Genomic DNA, 21,966 nt, shown 5'->3' on the forward strand with positions numbered 1-21,966 from the left:
AGCCGCGAAAACCTTCGGTCAAGCACTCCTCTTATGTTGGCAGCATTGATGTTTCATCCTCCATTGTATTTGTTGTGGTTGACGTTGACGTTGGATTATTCTGAAATTTGTTATTTGTGGAAAGAGATGTAATTCTAAAACAAAATGGCTGCAGTGGAAGACGATGAGTTTCTAGATGAAGAACCGATAGATATATTTATAAGTTTTCCACCTGAAGTTCAGAATGCTATTGAACAGGTAAGAAAATACTGTGGTGTGGAAGCTGCCTTCGTGTTCCAGTCATATCTGAATTTCAAGGCACTGTCCTACTCAACAGCATAGCCAACGTACTTTAGGACCATGCGATAGCTGTAGTAGCCGGCTATTTAGCTGGGAGACTCGTGTTACAGTTTTGTGCACACATCAGTCAATGTTGGATTTATTGTGGACGAAGTGGTGCTCGGACAGGTGTCTCTCCGAGTCCAATGGTTTTTTGGAGTCAGTATTCCTTTTGCAGCACCGCAGCCACAAATATATTTGGGGAATGGACGAAGGGCCCGTTAGAGACACAATTCGGCAGATGTTGTCTTGCCTCAGTGCACTCATTAACAATATCAAACGTATGATATATTGTTTAAACTACAAATGAGATTGATTTTTGGCATTTTGGCTCATTAAAATGTAGAAACCGTCAAACCACGTTTTAATTCATTGAATGTTTTATATGGTCTGTCACATGTCATCCATCTGACTACAATTGAGTATAATCCATTACTATTCGTAATGAAAGACAAGAGTATCGGATTTAATCTCAAGTGTATTGAAAAACATTAAAATGTGCACTGTTCAGAAGATGCACTGTATGTGATATATACATTTAGTTCCTTCAGTTGCATGCCATTGATCGTGTTTTATGCCTGTCAACAGTGAGTTATCTTGATGGAATCCAAAGCATACAGTCTTTGATATATAGGACAGAATAGAATAGAAGTTAATTTATTACATTATATAGATCATTCATAGGCTGAAGCCAAGGATGTAGAACATGCCATAGAACACATACTTGTTTCTAATACATATATAAAATACATAGGTATGACAGTAATTTAAAGTCAACTGCAGTGTTACTGCAAAATAATTACACAACAAAGCATAACGACTATTACTTATATTTATTTATAATATCCGAAAATGTATGCTTAAAGTAAATTATTTTATAGAGTAGAAGGAGTGAGATAGGAGATACTCTTTTGGTGATGGCTTAAACTTCTTTATGTTGTGATAAATACTTTTTGTAGTGGGAAGATTATTGAATAGCTTAATTTCAGTATAGTAAACTCCTTTTTGATATTGAGGTTATGGCACATGAAGGTTATATCTGTATTTTGTTCTTGTATTGTGGATATCCAAATTTGTTTGAAAATTTTATGTGATGTCCACTACAAATGATAATAAGAGCGATAATTTGCAGACTGGTGGAAGAATGTTCTTAAATTTCTTGAACAATTACTTGCACGAGGTTAGGCTATTATTTTGCTTGTTTTAGTGCCTATTTTTGTGATGATTTTCTTTTGGATGTAAAATACTTTTTGTTCTCTGCTGAGTTTCCCCAGAAAATAATGCCATACGACACGATCGAGTCAAAGTAAGCAAAGTAGACTAATTTTAAATTTTCTGTTTTTATGAGTGATGTGACAGTCCTCATAGAAAAGCATCCTGAGCTTAGTTTGAGGATGATATGTTGAATTTGTGTTTTATAATTTAAATTATTGTCAATTTGTATGGTAAGAAATTTAGTTGTTTTCTACTTCAATTGCTTTATCCTCATACTCTGTACTTAGATTGGCACAGTTTACAATGCAAAACAAAATATTATATATATATATAATTTTTTTCTGTACATTTTATTGAACATGAGATTGGCCAGAATATTACATTGTCCCTTTTTTGACGTAAATACGTCTGTGGAGATAACAAGATGGATGATATTGAAGCTAAAAGAGTGATGATGATAATTTAAATACAAAGACGTATTTACATCAGATTCTCCGGAACCGTGGTTCCACTGTCAATTTTTTGTTCTAGGTACTTCCAAGTAATGATCCTCTTGACCAACCCGATTTTAATGCTGTTGACTATATAAATACTCTGTTTCCAACCGAGCAGTCTCTTTCCAATATTGATGATGTGGTCAACAACATGGAATGTAAGATTCGTACCATCGATGATGAAATTCGGACTGTCGTTCGAGGACAGACAAATGTTGGACAGGTACAATGCAGGAGACTTACTGTATTCCCATTCTTATCAGACTCACTATTTTAAAGATTGCTTTAAATATGAGAAAGACTAAATTCTGAAGTCAATGTTGCATCTCCCCTATTATTTTGGTAGGATGGACGCGCAGCCTTGGAAGAGGCCCAGCGGGTTATTCGTCAGTTATTCGTGCATATCGCAGACATCAAGGCGAAAGCAGAACAGTCAGAGGAGATGGTGAAAGAAATCACACGTGACATCAAACAGTTAGATTGCGCCAAGCGAAATCTGACTGCAGCAATCACGACGCTGAACCATCTCCACATGCTGGTGGGTGGTGTGGATAGCTTGCAGTAAGTATTATGATTTTGAGTGACAATAGCATATAATTTTCTAACACAATAACCTCTGGTGATTTGAATCATCAATTACTCTTTCTGTTTTGGTTAGAATGCTTACAAAGAAGCGCCAATATGGTGAGATCGTGATGCCTCTTCAAGCGGTCATGGAAGTAATGAAACACTTTCACAACTATATGGGCATTCCACAGATAAAACAACTTGCACATCAGGTATATTTTATGTTTGAATGTTAACAGGCTTGTGGAACTGGTTACCGATGTACATGTTGCTGAATTTGTTGGTGCTGACATCGTCAGATGGTGGTCACTCTTTATCACGGCCTTACACGTTATGTCAGCATTAGTTTGAGTTTGTTTAGTTTTGGTTAAGTTTGACTGTTTTTACAGTTCAAATATTTGGGAACAACAGCAACAAATCAAAATGATACTCACGAGGAAGTTAGGAGGAGACTAAATTCCGGGAATGCTTGCGACTTCTCAGTTCGAAATATTCTGTCTTCCCGTCTGATTTTTAAGAACCTGAAAATTAAAGTATACAAAACAATAATTTTGCCTGTTGTTTTGTATAGATGCGAAACATGGTCTCTCACTCTGAGAGAGGAACACAGATTGCAGGTGTTTGAGAATAGGGTGTTGAGGAGGATATTTGGGCCTAGGAGAGAAGACGATGGGGCATCGAGAATACTGCATAATTATGTGCTTAAAAATCTGTACTTCTCCCCCAATATTGTCAGGATGATTAAGTCGAGAAGAATGAGATGGGCAGGACATGCAGCGCACATGGATGGGACAAGAAGTATGCACTGGGTATTGGTCAGGAAGCCTGAGGGGAAGAGACCGCTGGGGAGACCTAGACGTAGATGGGAGGATAAAGTCAGGCGGGATCTATGGGAGATACGAGTTGAAGGAGACTGGATTTTGTTGGCCCAGGACAGGAACTGGTGGAGGGCTTTGGTTAATTCGGTGATGAATCTTTGAGTTCCGTAAGCCATCTAGTTAGTTAGTTGACTGTTTTTACAGTGTTAGGTTAAGTTAATGTTGATGGGCTTAGTTTACCTTTGATACTTTCAGGTCATGACCTTAAATCGTTAAATATTTCTAGGTCAGTAATTTGTACATGAGTTGCATGCGTAGTGTTAAGCAGTGGGTGTCAAATTTGTCATTGTGGGGACTGACTAAACAATTTAGTGATTTAGTGAGAATTTTCTCAGTATTTCTTTTAGTGTTTTCTTTGAATCTCTTTGATAGCCAGATTTTTGTGTAGTCTCAATAAGGCTGCAAGAAATCTACTTTCTGGAATTTTATTCCATCATTGCAAGTGAAGTCTTTAACTTTGATGTGACTTCTTCTTGAAATTAAAGTTTGTTAAGAACTTTCGGAGATGGTTCTTTTTGCTCTAGCCCAGCGTTTCTCAACTTACGGTACGCTTACTGCTGCAGTACGAAGGCCAGTGTCGAGTGGTACGCGAACTAAGTAAGAAAATCAAAAGATAATATTAACATAAACAAGTTTTCTCTGAACGTGTTTGGTTTGTGGTACATTTAATATGTTAGGCCAGTGAAAAAGGTTGGGAACCCTTGCTCTAGCCTACTTCAGAATCATAAAATGATTCAACAAGGAAATCAAATGTCTCTTAATCATAGAATTGATATTAAAGTGTGAAAGAAGTAATTAGATGGGAGATAGCTTAACGACTATGTCCATGAAGGTTTAACCATTTTGATTTTAGAAAATTTCTTACAACAAAATTTTGTCTCAAAGGTGTTGTTGAATCTTTGTGCATGATAGTACTGAAAGAATATCGTGCAGTCACTATTTCTGCACATTTCAGTTCAGTTTGTGTAATGAACACAGTTTACAAGGCGTAATTATACAGCGTGTTTCAAAAGTAGCTTTACAACTTGAGGGCGAGATATTGGTGAACTGTTAGGAGAAACATATAATTTCAGAACATATAAATGTAGTCAAACACTTCGCCATCGGATTTTTATGGTTCAATGTGACTTCCATTTGTTATGCAGCAGACGCCCCATCTGTAGTCAATAGCTTACCACATGCGGTGTAACATCTCCGGTGTCACTTCAGCAACTGTGGCGGTAATTCGAGTTTGGAGTTCGGCAAAATTTGCAGGTAAGGGTGGCACGTACACTCGATCTTTAACAAATCCCCACAAGAAAGAAAAAATCTAAAGGTATTAGATCCGGGGAACGAGGTGGCCATGCTATTGGTGCGGCCTGACCGATCCACCGACCTGGGAAACGGTTGTTGAGGTACTCGCGCACTTCTCTGAGGTAATGAGGGGGTGCACCGTCTTGCTCGAAGTGAATGCGGTCTTCCTGGTCATCTTCAAGTTGAGGAATGAGGAACTGTTGGAGCATGTCCAGATACATATTGCCGGTAATGGTCCGGGAGCGGTCGCGGTGGCGATTTTTGGTACAACAGTTTATGTGCATGAAACTTGATGTGTTTGGCTAAATTTGTGCATATAAAAATATTGCGCACGTCCTTTAAATAAATTTATATTCTCCTGCGAAGTTGTAAAGCTACTTTTGAAACATGGTGTATGAACAGCTGACCTTGAATGTAGCTGCTACTCCGATATCTTATTCTCTTTGGCATGTTTTAGGTTCATCAGATTCATCTGGAACTTGCTCAGCAGATAACTTCAGATTTCCACGAAGCTTTCTCTGGACCAAATGCCAAGCACTTTACTCCTAACAAGCAACTGGCAGAAGCTTGTCTTGTGGTGTCTGTGCTCGATCCGAGAGTCAAGTGAGTTATCCGGCATTTAGTGCTGTGACAAGGATTAGTTGATATTCTTTTGGGTACTGGCACTGCGTGGACTGGCCGGTAGATGCCAGTGCTTTGGAGAACTGTGCTGTCTCCATGTCTGCAGCTTCATCCTTGAAGATGGAGATCACACGGTCCTCCAAAATGTTGGCTTCTATTGGCCAGTTAGCACGGCGCCAGAACCCAAAAGAACGCCATCATGACAACTTTGAAAACCTCAAATGTCACAGGAGAATTTGGATTGAAAAAGGAAAATGCGGTGTTCATTTACTTAGGTGTAATATTACCAGAAATAAATTTTAGTCTAAAAGCATTACGTTTGTTATCTGCATCTGGGCATAACATATTTTTCTTTGGTCTAGGAGACAGCCCAAAACTTTAGGAGCGAACAGTTTTTCCCTTTCAGGGTTTTATATCTCAATCGTTAACAAATTATTTTAATATGCCAGCAACGAATGGAATAATTTATATGTTTTAATTTGTCTGTAATGACTGAAATTTATGCACATTTGTAATACAGAAGTGCATTCTTTTGTCTTTCAAACAAACCATCGGCACATCCTTTCACCTTGCATATTATATTCTCTTTCTTCAATTTCGGTGACTTTTTCCCAAAGTTTTCTGGCATGTCATAGGTCTCCTAGTTGGTTTCTGTCAATGTTTTTTTTTTTAAAATTAAAAGTTTCTATGCATATCATAGACCAGTAGTCCCCAACATTTTTGTGCCTATGGCACATTTGAAAGTTTATGAGATCGTGGGGGGGCACCAACCAATTAACAAAGCCAAATTTTCTTTTCTCTGGACAAATAAGTTACGGACACCAAATAATACACAAAACAACACAACGTTTAATGATACAAGAAACCACGCAATCAAAAATACGTACTTTTATAAGTTCAATTATTATTACTCAAGTGGGAAGTTAGTGCGATGTTTGGCACTGCATTTCATCGGCCAGTTTTTCAAATTTGGGAGTGTAGGATGATGTTGCTGCTCGCAAACAATCGTCAAGATGGGCGTCAGCAAGTCGAGATCTGCGCTTTGATTTTATAATGTTCGTGGTTGAACGGCCTTCATTATTCAGTATAACCTCTTTCCGTAACAACGCGGACACCCGAAAAAAGCCTTGGCAGGCACCGCGTTAGTGACCACTGTCATAGACCTTTCCTGTGCCTTTCCCACCTAACCTTTCTTGATTTAATAATTTTAATTGATGTTCAGTGTAATTTTTCTGCATTCCCCTGCTATTTTGATACAAGTTGCTACGGATGGTGCTCGTGATTCTTGTTCATAGCGTAATATGATTCTGTTTGTTGCATTTTTCAGGCGTGATTTGTTAAAATGGTTCATCGGTCTTCAGCTTGCGGAATACTGCCACCTGTTTCAAGAAACTCAAGATACAGCTTGGCTCGATAAAATTTATCAACGATATAATTGGATCAAGAGACATTTGTTGGATTTTGAGGACAAATTTGGACCTATGTTCCCACCAGGTTGGGAGGTCTCAGAGAGGATTGCGGTGGAATTCTGTCACATTACTAGGTACGATTTATGTGTTTTTAAATGTGGAATGAAAGGGATTGTAAAGTTCGAAGCTAATACATTTGTGATTTAATTTATTTCTATATATGCTGTTGATGTAGCTTACGTGCTTGTTTAGAACAAACTTTGGGAGGGAATGAATCTGACGTGGCATCACCAACCTAGTTTGGCCCTTACGTACATACTGACTAAAAACTGAAAGAGCCCGAAGTGAACCATGGGAACCCCAAGTCAGGGAAATGAATAACTATCTGTCAATAGATTCTGAAGGGTCACAACTGATAGGCATGATCCTAGGGCAAGGGTAAGGGCATTTGATAATATTTCTGTATATCCGAATGGGCATTTAGTTGCCCATGGTGGACTACTGGTTAGTGTGCTTGCCACTGAACTCGAGGTTCGCTGGTTCAAACCCTACTGAGGTCGAAGGATTCTTAAGGATGATAAAAATCCGTAGCATAACTTCCTTCGGAGCAAAGTAAAGCCCGCGGTCCCATGTCGGAGATTTACAGCACGTGAAAGAACCTTACGAGCATGAATGAGACGTTTTGTAAACAAAATTTAGCGGCCGTTTTTCATTTATGTCTCTCCTGATTCTCTGCTAGTGGCTCTAGCAGACAAATCAGGATTGAGTATAAATTATGCAGAGGCAGTGGTCATGTCACTCACTCCTCACTTCAGAGACTAGGAAACCTCCGAAAAGGAGGCGGCCAAGGCCCGACTCGGGCTGTAGTCCCGTTGGATGGATGGAAATGGGCATTTAAATGAGAGAATATTAGGTTAGCTAAGTTGGAACATACATAATTTATAGACACATCTTATTACGTTATGCTACATCACGCAAATCAAACATTAATTACCCAACTATGTATCTAATTGAATTTATTTTGATGAGCAGGTCTGAATTGTCGAAGCTTATGTCAAAACGCAAATCAGAATTGGATGTGAAGCTGTTACTTTATTCAATTGAGCGTACTAGCAGATTTGAGGGTCTTCTGGCTCAACGTTTTACTGGCGTAACATTGGAGGATTCTCCAGAACATCCGAGCTCTTTGGAAAGCGGGAAACCTCAGGTAATCCCGTGTTTGAAGTAGGGAATTATGGAATTTTAAATTCACTAATTCACTCTGTGGTGGAGGAAATTCTTTGAAAAGTCAGCCGCATACTTGTCTTGTTAAAGAGTAGCACACTTTCTTTATAGAACCCAAAGGTTCATCACTGTGTTCACAAAAGCCCACCACCAGACTCTGTCCTGAGCCATCTGCATCCAGTTTGCTCCATCGATTCCTCTCTCCCTAAGGAGGGGGTTGGGGTGAAATATTGATCTTTATCAACCGTGCATTATGTCTTATGTACCTTTCCTCTTCTTTATCTGGGGATGTTAACAGAACTGGCCTCTAAAATGAAATTTTTTCTAATCAAAATTATGGTTAATTTTCAAAGAAAGTTCTCCAATTCATGATTTATCCTCAAGGTAGTTCTTTTTAATGTGGAATGGTAAGAAAATGTGCTGAATACCAACATGTTCATTTCTCTCTTCAGGCATCACAATCGACAAACCCATTTGAGAGTTCAGAATCTGATGGAAAATCTACAAACCCATTTGATGGAGATACGGAAAACGCCGACGAACAAAATTCTTCACAGATACCAGCAAAACCTAAACTTTTACCTTTCCATGGTATAATTGGAAAATGCTTTGAACCGTACTTGTACATATATATTGAAAGTTTAGACAGGTGGGTGTGATTATATCATTATAATAACTAGAACTGTGTAAATGAGTGATCTGCAAACAGAAGTTTGATTTGGTCAGATTAGTTAACCTTTTTCATGTGCAAGTTCAGGCATTTTGTATATAAAAACTATGTATTCAATATGTCCCGCGCCGTAGCCACACGGTCTGAGGCATCATGCTTCGGACCGGCGATACGGAATGCGCGCTGGTTCGAGTCTCGGGGGGAAAAGAAATTTTCTCATGAGCTTTCGACCAGTGTATGGGACCGGTGCCAACCCAGCATCGTGAGGAAATTGGGGAGCTACAATGAGTAGCGTAATCCAGTCAGGAAAACTAGCAATGGCTGGAGGTTCGTCGTGCTGACCACATGTCATCCTATATCTGGTTGGATGATCGTTCACCTCTGCTTAGGCATGTGAACGTGAGGCCAGCAGTCAAGCTAGTCGGCTTTGGCTCTCTGGAGCTGTTACGCCAATATATGTAAAGGACAGAAGAACTGACCAAACTTGGAATGGACATTTATAACATATCGTGTACCTAAGTTGTGCTGTTTAGGTGTGTTGTGTTTTATGTTATTTGGCTTTGTCATCATCTTACAGACGAGAATCCATATAAAACATCTGATCTGTTTGTCTTTCTACTCTTCTATGTATATATCTGTATTTCTGTTATCTCTCTGTCCCTCCTTTTGTCTCTTTGTTTCCATCTTGCTGTCTGTCTCACTAATATATAGGACATTGAAGATGGATGTCTTCTGAGTTGTAGAGTCATGTGGTCATCACGGTTATATCGCCCTGATGATAGCTGCAACGAGGACCTCTGAAACTTTGGTAAACTTCTGTCTGACTACGTGGCGCTACAATCCAGAAGACAGCCATCTTCAGACTCGCCACCACGAAAACCTCAAATCCTATATCAGACATCATACAGTGATTGGTGGGTTATTATTGTTTACTTTGTAGAAATTTAGCAGATTTGATAGAGAGATTCGTACACGATGCTAAGCAGCAGCAGTCGAGCACAGCTGCCAGTCTCCCATCTGAGATTTCTGGAATGGTTCTGTCATCGTCTGCTGACCTCTTTGTGTTTTACAAGAAGTTCATGGCACAATGCGCACAGCTCAGTACAGGACAGCCGATGCTAGGTCTCGCTGCCACATTCCAGCACCATCTTCGAGAGTATGCCGTTAAATTACTTCAAAACAACTTACCGAAGTAAGTTGGAGTAGTTCCATAAGTGTATTTCTTCAAATTAAGAGTTCTCTGAATATTTCGATGTCACTGCATTACTGTTACAAATAATAATTTGTGTTGTCGGTGGTGGTCTTCCGGTTGTGACACCTTGTGGTCTAATGGGTGGTTAATGAATATATTGTCTCACCCTCAGCTGTCACAACCCTGAAGACCGCCGTTGACATCTCAGATCACAGCATTCTTAATTTTGAAATACATTTCTATACATTCTGCATAAGTTGTTTAATGGTGTAGCTCAATCACTGAAGGGATTGGCTGTGTCTTGGAAGACCAGGGTTCAGTTCCTGGCAGGACTAGGATTTTTTTTCTTTGCCACCATATACAGACCAGCTGTAGTACCTGCCCAGACTTTTTTCCGATGGGCACCACAGGCTCCTTCCCAGTGACAAAGCTATTTGAGCACCTCCATGTTGTGCCAAGGTTAAGAATGCATGGGGCCGTCATGGTGTGCAGTCGAGGAAGAGGGCAGGGATCAGAAGGGACTTGTAGATCCAGTCGTGGTTGTCCCGTCTCCACTGCGTACACTGTCCCATTGGAAATCAGTAACTTGGTAAACAGATACAAGTGCGGAGATGTTTTTATTATTTGTATTTAGTGTAAATACAAGCTTTTTTCTTTAGGATTACGACTTCTGGATCGCTGGGAAGTAGCATGTCGAGTATAACTCGAGATTTGCGTGACCTCTCGACATCAGGACTTATACAGAATTTTCATAGTCTCTTGAAAGAAGGAGAAGTGACGCGATACACTCGTGAGGAACAGGCTCGTGTTTGCAGGTAAATGTTGGCACAATTCTTCATGGATAATTGATCTATAGTTACTTCGGCTTATATTTCGGAAATGTAATTTTTTCCCATTTAATTTTTTGAGTATCTTCTAATCTCCTTTTTTCATGTACAACAAACACAGTGTCTTAAAAAGATGTATGAACGCAACCGTTAAGTATTTCAGCATTGTGTGGACATCTTTAGAAAATGTCTGGTATATTTAGAAAAGAGTCGTAACTTTTGGACTTTAAAACTGTGTGCGTATAAAAATGGTGTTTTAGTAATGAGTAAGTCATAGACGGCTAAGTGCAGGGTCAAGGATCTTATGTTATGATTTGCCTAAAACAAATGACCTTGAAAAAATGTTAAATGTGAACCTTGATTTTAAATACGCTAATTTCTTCGTCTCTAAAATTTATTATACATATTGTCTGTATATAGTTTTGAATCTGATACTTTGACCCTTATGCTGGGCAAACTTAGAAAGGGAAAACTTAATTTGTAAGTTATCACTAGTTGTAAAGAAGAAGCGAATTTGATGCAGTTGTTACGTATAGTCAGTCTCTTTACAACTACCGTTAGCATACACAGCGCCTCTAGCGGACTGCTTCCCAAACGTATTCCTTCATTACCCAAAACCGCTTATCACGAAAAAATTTTTTATCCAAGTGAAGAGAGATCGGTAAAAATTAGGAAGCAAACAATATATTTGATGCAATGTCTTTATTTTAAACATCTCTAAACATTTTAGCAGCTACAAAAAATTTGGTAATTATCCACCATGAAAATATTTCATCACCCATGTCCCAGCTAATGAGTACAAAGCCACTGCTCCATCTTATTTTCTAGTTCCCCAAAATTGGGAGCAAATAGCATATAAATACTTGTTAGACTGTTTTAGAATATCGGTGCACAATGACTGATCGCTTTCTTCAGAGTACGTCTTCTACGCTTTTACGGTAAATTTTAATGTGTATTCCGAGGTGTGTCGTTACCCAAAGAAAAAAACACTTTTACCCCTTTTTTGGGTAATTTGCCCAGGTTTGGGAAGCACTGCTCTAGTGAGTGGACATACCACCACGTAAGGTACCGTATAGTAGAGATTTTTTGCAGGGTCACAAACCTGAGTACCTGTACGGTTGGTATCATACAGCCAATTCAAAAGTGTGTATAAACAAACAGGAAACCTCCCAGTGCCTCTGGGATCTTTATTTTATGGTTTGTAATAAAGAGTTTTAAGAAAAATGGAATTTGAGATTGTGTGTTTTGATTTTCCATGTATTTCACGTGTCGGGCCTTTCTGAACAGAAAATTGCTTCATGAAAATTTAAAGTAAGATTGTAAATTTCGAAATCACAAAATAGAATTTTTGGTGTAGAGCAAAATGGAAAGGGGGTGACATTGTGTGAAATTAAGAAATTAAATTATGTTTTGAAATTCATTGATTGGAATAATATTATATAAAATATTGATTTTCTGTCTAAGGTACTTTTACTTTGGTATAAGCCGTGTCTTGTATCAACTGGCGGTCTGAATTAAGTACCCTTGTTATTGCCAGTATTCTGACGACAGCCGAGTACTGCCTGGAGACAACACAACAGTTGGAAGAGAAGCTGAAAGAGAAGGTGGATGCGCACCTGGCGGACAGAATCAACCTCTCCCAAGAGCAGGACATTTTTCACAAGTACGTTCTTCCAAAATGCACTTCTTATGAATCAGATAGGATATCGAGAGAGATTGTCCGTGTGTTCTAGCACAGTGTTCCACAACTGGTGTGCCACAGATTTGCGTAAGAAATTTTAATTTGCACATTATAATTAGAATTAAAAACAAAACTAGGAAAGAAAGAAGGCTGACATTTTACGAGACAGTGACTATAGCGGCGTTAGTATCCGCTAAAAAGAAGTGTCTTGTCTTTCGTAATTAGAATTTGTGTACGCACACGTACACTGGTTCGTCATTGATGGTTTTATTTAACGTGTGTTATAGTTTGTTTTCATATGCCTGCGTTCTTGTAGGGTAGGTATTTTTTACACGTTGATATATGTTTATGGCCACGTATAGTTTTGTACCCCTATTTTGTGAGGTCAAATTTTCTTGTGTGCTTTGATGTGTCGCTGATGAATCAGGGTGTGCTGCAGGTGAAAAAATGTTGTAGAACACTGATCTAGCATTTTAACCTACTTTCCTTTATTAGGAGCAATGACCGTAAGATCACCATGGCTCCCAAGTAGACAAATTTATCTTCTTATTTTATCTTTTCCATTTATTTTCACTTCTGTATTTTTTTCTTCATTTCTTGAGCATTTTAACATTACTGGCTTGTCTAGGTTTATTTCCAGTTCATCTTGCTTGCCTACTCTTTCCGAGTGATAGACATACAGGTAACCCTCGATTTTCTCCGATTTTGAATAAAACGCCGCTTTTGAAACCAGCAAGTCAAAAAGTGACAAAAAAATATATTTTACTATTATTTATAATGTCTTACAATGTTTCTCATACTAAATCGTAATTCTTACATCGCTGATTTTGAATAAAAATTATAAATACAGTCACCTCTGCACTCATTGCTAAGTAGTTGCGTAGGTCTATTGCGTTAGAAGATAAGCTGGACTTAATTCGTAGAATAGAAGATGGTGATACCCGTCATAATGTCTTATAGTTTCCAGTCGTCTCACATATAGATTTAAACATTTGAAGTAAAATAGCTGTCATAAATTAATCTTAGAATGTCCCATTCCATTGAAAGTATGTTTGTCCGTTCCCATAGATTTTTTTAATGCATTTAAAATGGATTTGCAGTGTTCTTGGCTGGTCATAGTATTCTTGAAGCTACGTACGCAAAGAAATATGTTGGTTGAATATAATATTTTTTCCTGTACTTGGCGTAGTTTCGAGTGCTAAAAGTTACATTTGAAACATTTCACGTGGATTTGGGCTGAAGACTTCTCAGGACAGGATATTTTGAATTTTTATGCAAATTAGAGAACTGATCAATGTGATTTATTTCTTGCAGTGTTATTTCAAATTGCATTCAGTTGTTGGTCCAGGATCTGGAAACAGCTTGTGAACCTGCCCTCACAGCGATGAGCAAGGTAACTTTTTAAATTTATCCTTTATCATCTGTAACAGTCGCAGTATGCCAGTTTACGTTCGTATGGGTCATCCTTGAATATATGTCATGGTAGAAAAAGGAAGACGTGAATCTATTTGAGTGCTTGCCCAGTAATTCTGTTCTGTGAAGGTTACAATGACTGGATCAGCGAGTGATTATAAAATACTGATCGCCAGGTTTGGTTTTGTGTGGTGCCACAGCATTCCTTAATTTACAGTCTAGAACAGTGGTCCCCAACGCGGTGCCCGTGGGCGCCATGGCGCCCGCCAAGGCTTTTTTTGCGTGTCCGCGTTGTTACGGAAAGAGGTTATACTGAATAATGAAGGCCGTTCAACCACGAACATTATAAAATCAAAGCGCAGGTCTCGACTAACTGACGCCCATCTTGACGATTGTTTGCGAGCAGCAACATCATCCTACACTCCCAAATTTGAAAAACTGGCCAATGAAATGCAGTGCCAAACATCACGCTAACTTCCCACTTGAGTAATAATAATTTTACTTATAAAACTACGTATTTTTGATTGCGTGGTTTCTTGTATCATTAAACGTTGTGTTGTTTTGTGTATTATTTGGTGTCCATATCTTATTTGTCCTGAGAAAAGAAAATTTGGCTTTTTTAATTGGTCGGTGCCCGCCACGATCTCATAAACTCTCGAATGTGCCCGTAGGCACAAAAAGTTTGGGGACCACTGGTCTAGAACTTTTAGATATCCCGCTAATTCTTCGTCAAAACTTCATATACCTGGAATTTGTAAATTTACAGCTCTCTCTTTGAACAATGCTATTTCTAGGGCACTTGACAACATTTATTTTTGTTCAGAAGTTGAACTTTAAACCATCTGATTTGTTCTTAAGTACTGCTGACTCTTTTGGCGTCGCTAATCATGCCATGATTTTGCCTGGGCCCTTCTGTACTAAACTGGAGTGGAACCGGCTTACCGAACCTTCAAGTTTAAGTGAAGCAGGTATCCTTTATTCCATACCATGAGGTGCAAATACAAAATTGGTTCTCATTCTTACCATGTTTGATCCATAGAAGTTTCAAGCCCCTGTTACAACACTTACGAAGTTTTTGAAGATAACGTTTATGATCTAGGGGCAGCACGAAAAACAATCTTTGACCACCGCTTCAGGTTAAAAAGAAGTTACTGTAGGTAGCAGTTTTTAAAATTCATTTAAAAAAGAAAGTAGTTCAAATGACAATTCAACAAAACTTACGTGACGCTTTTTTATACATGAGATCGTTGAAGACTGGCATTGAAACTCCAAACTGTGATTATATACGTTTCCACGCTTTTATTTTTTGATATTAAATAGAGTCAAATTTTTACTTTGAATAACAATTGGGTTATTATTTCCTCTCACACGTTAGATTTCGTGGCAGAACATTGAGACCGTGGGAGATCAAAGTGGCTACGTCACAGCCGTCACTTCTCACTTGAAGCAGACCGTACCAGTTATTCGAGACAACCTCGCCTCCTCTCGGAAGTACTTCACCCAGTTCTGCGTAAAGTTTGCAAAGTGAGTGTAGCCTAACTTCCGTGTCCTGTGAATGCACTAAACGAAATATTTTGAATTATCCGTGTTTTTTGTGTGTTCTCGCCGTCGTTAACGCAGATAATCAGGATTTATTTTGAGTACTGGTTATTTCATGTAACTGAAAATCTAAATTAGGTCACATTTTATTTTGAGTATGTAGTAGACTTGAAGATGGTGTCTTTGTCATCTCTAAAACATTGATGAGTATCTACCAGACTTCACAGCGCTAAATCCCAGATGACAGCCATCTTCTAACTCATTAGTGTCATATATACAGAGTTGTCTAAATGATGTTCCCGATTTGAAACACGTTACTCACGTTTAATGAAATTCAGATGCACAAAATTGGTACCGATGGAAAGAAAAACTCTCAAAGTTTATGTTGGTATACTTCGCGGCTGCGTAGTAACACTGTTCGCCGCCAGGGGCAATATGAGAGAAAATGGCTGCCATTGAAGACGAGAGCCTTTTGTGTCCTGGATTTCCACGTTCACTGGACCTGACGACCTGTGATTTTTTACCACAGACCTTGCTTAATCTGCAAGCGCGTATCACAGCAGCCATTGCTGCAATCGATCATAATATGCTGCAATGTATCTGGGAGGAACTCGACTACAGGCCGGATGTGTGCCGAGTTACCAAGGGGGTTCACATTGTACTGAAACAAAACTTGGAGAGTTTATCTTTCCATCGGTACCAATTTTGTGCATCTGAATTTCATTAAACGTGAGTAGCATGTCTTTCAAATCGGGAACATCGTTTAGACTTGCTCTGTATTAGACTTCGTAATAGTATTTTTCAATGTGAGTGCGTAATACACATATTAATTTATTTTCAGTTCGTTTATACCAAAGTTCATTCAGCACATCTATAAATGTAAGCCAATTAGCACAGTTGGGGCTGAACAACTGTTGTTGGACACACACATGCTGAAAACCGTTCTTCTCGACTTGCCGTCTATTGGCTCTCAGGTGAATCGCAAGGCTCCAGCCAGGTTAGTGTATTGATCATGTTCCTGAGAATAGATAAGTACTGGTGCGTGTTTTTAGGAAATGGGACGCTTCTACGAACCTTACACTTATTTCTGAGACGTATAGTTGAGAGGCACAAATTTTTGATGGTGGAGTCCGATTGTAAAGAAAGTATGTGTGTCGCTTTTCTGCGTGAAAAAGACTCGCGAAACCTTATCTGTCGTCATTTAAAATTAAGGCACCAAAATTATGTACAAAATCCAAAAGGAATGTTGATGTCGATCCTGCTTTTTTTTGATGGCGCCATGTGGAAGTTGGCGTGTTTCTGATAGTTTAGAGAAACTTTCTCCGTCTGTGATAGACGTAGTATTGTCCTCTGAAATCTGAGCGACAAAGCAAACTTGAACTTCAGGTCGTTAATAGAGTGTTTTCCACCGATTGAAATATGAGTGAACGTAAGCGCCCGTGGAGGTGTATGACCACCCATTTTAAGTCTTTTTGGTAGATGAAAGTAAATTTTGCTGTCACATGAAATCTGCAGAATTATGCTATTGTGGTTTACAGTGGCAATGCATTTTGAAGCATTAACGCACATAAATCTGATGTATAAAGTGAAGCTTTCTCGGCGAAGACTCTTGGGCTACAAGACGCATCAGGTGGCTGAATGGTGAATAAACCGCGTCCTGTGCCCGGAAGGCCGAGCCGGCGAGAGCGAGCACTTGACCTTGACTGCCGGTTTCTGTTGGTCAGCGCGAAACAAAGCAACGGGCGGGCATCCAGCAACACCATGCCGTCCATCGCCAGTTCCCATCAGCGAGCGTGCTTCAGAGGACCAGTTTGTTACGCAGCTGCCCTGAGGATGAGAGCAGAGATGGCTCTCGTAACGTTGGCACAGGATATGGCGTTTTCGCCATTCGGCCACCTGACGCGGCTTGTAGCCTGTGAGTCTTTCATTGGCATTCAGATCTGTTTTGCGATATTCTCTAAGAGTTTTCTGTATTTATTCAATTGTCACGTGGACACCGGAGTAGTGCGTGCGCCTTAATTTTTATAGTATTTCTAATAGAAATAAATTATTATTTGAATGCAACTAATACGAAAGGCCGGAATGTGAGAAATTATATTCGGGTCCCTCTTTAGAAATTTGTGTAAGCAATGAAGTCGCAGTATCATGAATTAATAAAAGTATAATGACATAATTGCAATTACCAGTATTCTTCACGGCTGCTATCAGTGCCATCTGAACTGGTCTCGTCGTTATCAGCATCCCAAAGTATGGCTCTGGTGTTTTCAAAATGCCACCAGACTTTGTGTAACACTAATTTGTAATCTTACACAGAAATTGTTTCATTTTTAAAAAAGAATCTGCAATGAATTAATAAAATCTAAAGCCAACTTTAAATAAAAATTTTCATTCTTATTTAAAAATGAAAGATGATATAAGCCGACATTTTTGTGACGCGACAAACTGCTTTAACTAGGAAATGCTCGATTACGTTCCGTCTCTTATTGATATTTAATCTGTGGTGTGATACTTGTGTTTGCGCTTTCTAGCTACACGAAGATCGTGGTGAAAGGGATGACTAAGGCAGAAATGATTTTGAAAGTTGTGATGGCTCCGACAGATCCAGCAAAGGCATTTGCTGATCAGTTCGCGAAACTCTTGCCCGAGGCAGACCCGTCAGAGTTCCAGAAAGTACTCGATATGAAGGTAGGTCGCCCGTATCAGCTGACAGTATCGCGCGAGAACGCTCGCACGTCGTATAGACAGTTGTCTGCTAAACTGCGGTAAGATTTGGCGAGGCGCTGCTAAATGGTGGCTGCCATAGAAGAACAGACTTTTTCTCAACGTATGGCACGCGTACCACTGGTGGTACTCGAGCCAATGTCGAGTGGTACGCGAAGTAAGTAAGAAAATCAAAAGGTGATACTAACGTAAATAAGTTTTCCCTGAACGCATTAAATTAGAGTAAGTGGTACGCCAGCGAAAAAGGGCGAGAACCCCTGATCTAGTTGATATACTTTGTATTTCTTATTTGAGCGTCATCGACGACTTTTATACGGAGGACATTTTATTTTTTTTTGGCGTTAAACAGGGTCTGAGACGGAGTGATCAGAGCTATCTAGTGGACCTCTTCCGGTTGCAGCTTCGTACTCCTTCTGAAACCAATTCTGGTGGCACGACTACAGGAGGCCTAGCCCCGTTTAATGCTTCTTTAAGTAGTCCAGAGCACGAGTCAAGTCGCATCAAGAAACTGGAGAAGTTGATCAAGAAACGACTTTAAAGTTCCTCAGACGTAATGAAGCTGTTGGTTCAAAAAGGTAGGTAGAACCAGGCGTCTACAGTGTGTCCACAAAGTCCCTTCGGGGTTTTGAAAAATTGTGATGCGCAAACAAATTGAGCTAGCCACACGCGGTTTGCGGCAGATTACAGCGAAACTCTGGAAGATGGTGCTCCACCTCATTGGGGTCTGCAGGCACGCACATACCTAGACAGGACATTTCCAGGAAGATGGATCGGCAGAGACGGTCCAAAGCCTTGGCGTCCACGTTCACCAGACATAACACCACTGGATTTTTTCCTGTGGGGTTATGTCATGAGCAATGTGTTCCGAACACCAGTTAACGGACTTGATGACCTGAAGACCCGTATCAGGAATGCGATCCCGGCTATTCCAGCGGACATGCTCCACAGAACATGGCAAGAGCTCGAATATCGTCTGGACGTTCTCCGTGCTACCAAGGGAGCCCACATCGAGGTCTACTGACGTCAGTAGAAAACTTCCAGAGTTTCACTGTAATCTGCTGCAAACCGCATGTGGCTAGCTCAATTTGTTTTCGCGCCACAGTTTTTCAAAACCACGAAGGGACTTTGTGGACACACTGTATATACTTGATTTATCTGGCTGAGGATACGGTCCAGCGAAGGGATTTTGTGAAAATTAAACTCTGCACACAAATTGTCTTGGAGTTTTGATTCCTAGTTGCCTCTTTGTCTGTCCGGGCGTGCCCAGGTCGTGCGAGCAGGCATTCCTCTGACTGTTACGTACTGAGCGTAGCTGTAGAAGATCTGAAGCTTTCACGGCGACCGAGTATAATTCTTCTAGGGCTTAACGAAGAAGAAGCGTCTTCGTCCTCGTACCCCGAGGCCACCTTACGCGGTTGGGAGCCTGAGAACAATTTATTATACGGTGGTCTAGCGGTCAGAACTCTGGGCTTGTCTGGGGTCCCGGCTTCAATTCCCGGTGGTGCCCGGATTTATAACTTGTGTTGGGCAAGGCCGTGGTCCAGGTATCACGGGGTTTTCCTCCGTGGCATCCCAATTACTCCATTTTCATCATCATTTGAAGAACGCAGAAGAAGGCAACGGCAAACCACTTCTGGATCATCTGCCAAGGAAACGTTTCAGAGGGAACTCGTTCATGTCCCCAGGGGTCGGCTCCGACCCGATGGTACGAAAAAAAAAAAGAAGTTACATGTATAGTATTTGTCTAGTTTATTATATATTAATTTTTATGTATGAATCTTAAAGCTTGAATATTTTTAAACTTGAAGATCGCGAGTCTCGGTATCCGCTTCTATCCGTCATTGCATTTTATTTTTTTTAAGCCGGTGACAATTCTCCTCTGCCGTAGATATCCAAGAAATATTCTGTTGGCATATTTATGGGAATCGTACGTTTGTTTGTTTGTTTCTAACAGAACGAAGTCATGTGGCAGTCTGAAATGGAAAACACGATAAAATATGATATTATTAATACTGACGCAGCAAATCAACAACTGAGGCTAGAAACTTACGTCTGCTCGGGCACATTTCGAAATTCACTGACTTCTTGCCTAATGTATTATTTTGCACGAATCATTGATGTTTCATCTGAGTGTAAGTGATCCGTACGTTACACCCCTCAAAGAGCGAGCTGTCGCATTTCGAATGCACACGGCAGTGTCTACCTGGTGACCGACAATTTTCGGGGTAGCTCTGCCAATATAGTGACTGGCTACGGTCTGGACGACCGGGGTTCGATTCCAGACGGGGGCAGAGGATTTTTCCTCTAGCCTCTGGGGCCCACACAGCCTCCTCTACAATGGGTACCGGGGTCCTTTCCCGGGGTAAAGCCGGTCGGGGCGTGACTCTGACCGCTCACCCCCATCTAGTGCCGAGGTCAAGAATGAGTAGGAGCTATCCTCCACTCCCCCCAAGCGCCCACATGGCGGTTAGTGGGACAGATTTACTTTTAAACTGGTATACTGTGACTTAAAAGAGTAATGAACTATAAGGTAAGTTTTTTTAAAATGGGTTGGTACGCCAGTAGACGGTATTCTCTCACGAAATCCTTGGAACTATTTTATAGAAACCCGGGCTTCTTTGGAGCACAGTTTGAAAATGGTACGCGTTGCTTGAAATGTGGAAAAGCCAGTGTAAATTATTGGTATTTTTTTTTTCCTACAACCATAACGCACTGTACCAAACCTGAGAACCTTGGCAATCAAGTTCTACCAGTTCATGGATCATCACCTGTTAATTTCAAGTAATTCCGTTACGCTACTGTTGATTGTTGCAAAAATATTTTTGTCCGCTGTATATTTTTCTTTCCTTTAGAATGTTATTTGTACTGTAAATTTATGTGTTATCTGATGTCATTACAGCTCTGATTATTGTCTTTAAATTAACACGAAAACATCCAACTGACGCCCCGTGTTGCCGGAATTACATCATTCCATGATTTCGACACAAAGGTTTTGATGTCACGTTAAAATCGTTTTCAGAATGTAAATGTTAGTAGATTGGCCGTCACCAAATCGACTGATTCAAGGCCGCGGAAGGTCTACCGCCCCACAAACCTCTTCATTTGTCTGATTCACTGTAGACAAGCGTTCCTCGACCGCTAGTCCGCGGTAATTTTTTTTTTATAAGTTTTTACTACCGAAGCCATCGTCTTTCTTAAAACTCGTGGGGGAAAAAGGAATTAATTCAAAGGATAAAGACGAATGTGATCTAGAAAGTACAAAAACATTATTTTCCACTTATACAAATTTTATTATTATATTCGTACATATTTGGCTTATCATTCAAGTCACTGTATCTGTTCTTAAATGTAGTTCATTAATGCGGATTTGCGTTTTATTTCGGCGATGAAAGAAACGAATTAATAAAGAAAATATGTGAATGAAAGGTTATTGTGTTTATGAGAAATTCACAACATAGCGAGGAGTAATATCCTTCTTGGGATGACATGAAACCAAACAGTTTTGTTCCGCGCTGCACCCAAACCCTAAAATAATGTCCTACACTGAACGCGTAATTTTTCACTGACGGTGGTGATAAGTCTTCTGGTTCAGTAACAAAGTTCTTGATCTTTGGAATCAACTGTGAGGTGTACCCAAGGAAAATCTTGTCCCTCAAGATAGGTACCTTGTTACGTCATTTTATTTGCGCATTTTACTGTAAATTGGTGTTCAAGAGACTGTTCGTGTTTTATGCCCATTAGTTTGCGATCTTATCGCATGCCATGGCCACGTTAATTCAGACTTTAATCTTGGAAATATGGAATCACGTACTGAATGAATTACATAATAGTTTAGTCGATATTAATATTGAAGAAATTTTAAAAAAATATTGATTTTATTGTGAAATGTGTAATTATTCTTGTT

The 21,966-nt window shown here is 39.8% G+C and overlaps 1 protein-coding gene across 3 annotated transcripts; it reads left to right on the forward strand.

Annotated features, from left to right (window-relative positions):
• Window positions 1–37: 37 nt before the first annotated feature.
• On the forward strand, window positions 38–21,948 carry Vps53 (vacuolar protein sorting 53). Of its 3 annotated transcripts, none has more exons than XM_022061109.2 (17): window positions 38–237; window positions 2,065–2,250; window positions 2,374–2,588; window positions 2,686–2,806; window positions 5,223–5,368; window positions 6,714–6,929; window positions 7,828–8,002; window positions 8,472–8,668; window positions 9,630–9,881; window positions 10,541–10,696; window positions 12,246–12,371; window positions 13,704–13,782; window positions 15,178–15,326; window positions 16,183–16,338; window positions 17,870–18,026; window positions 18,412–18,637; window positions 19,330–21,948. In XM_022061109.2, the coding sequence occupies exons 1-16, from the start codon at window positions 145–147 to the stop codon at window positions 18,598–18,600; spliced, it is 2,613 nt and encodes an 870-aa protein (XP_021916801.1). In that variant the 5' UTR covers window positions 38–144; the 3' UTR covers window positions 18,601–18,637; window positions 19,330–21,948. The 3 variants fall into 3 exon arrangements, with proteins under 3 accessions (XP_021916801.1, XP_021916802.1, XP_021916800.1); XM_022061110.2 differs by having other exon boundaries at window positions 19,423–21,948; XM_022061108.2 differs by lacking the exon at window positions 19,330–21,948 and having other exon boundaries at window positions 18,412–19,275.
• The last annotated feature ends 18 nt before the right edge of the window (window positions 21,949–21,966 follow it).

The sequence above is a fragment of the Zootermopsis nevadensis genome, unplaced genomic scaffold, assembly GCF_977971745.1.
Source record: "Zootermopsis nevadensis isolate Lab colony 2312 unplaced genomic scaffold, Znev_1.0 Znev_ptg000002l, whole genome shotgun sequence".
NCBI lineage: Eukaryota > Metazoa > Arthropoda > Insecta > Blattodea > Termopsidae > Zootermopsis > Zootermopsis nevadensis.

Excerpts from the sequence above, each read along its gene's own strand:
- Vps53 (XM_022061109.2), top strand. The coding sequence starts at position 145 with ATGGCTGCAGTGGAAGACGATGAGTTTCTAGATGAAGAACCGATAGAT. Across the intron at positions 238-2,064 it reads TTCAGAATGCTATTGAACAG|GTACTTCCAAGTAATGATCC; the intron begins GTAAGAAAATAC and ends TTTTTGTTCTAG. Across the intron at positions 16,339-17,869 it reads AATCGCAAGGCTCCAGCCAG|CTACACGAAGATCGTGGTGA; the intron begins GTTAGTGTATTG and ends TGCGCTTTCTAG.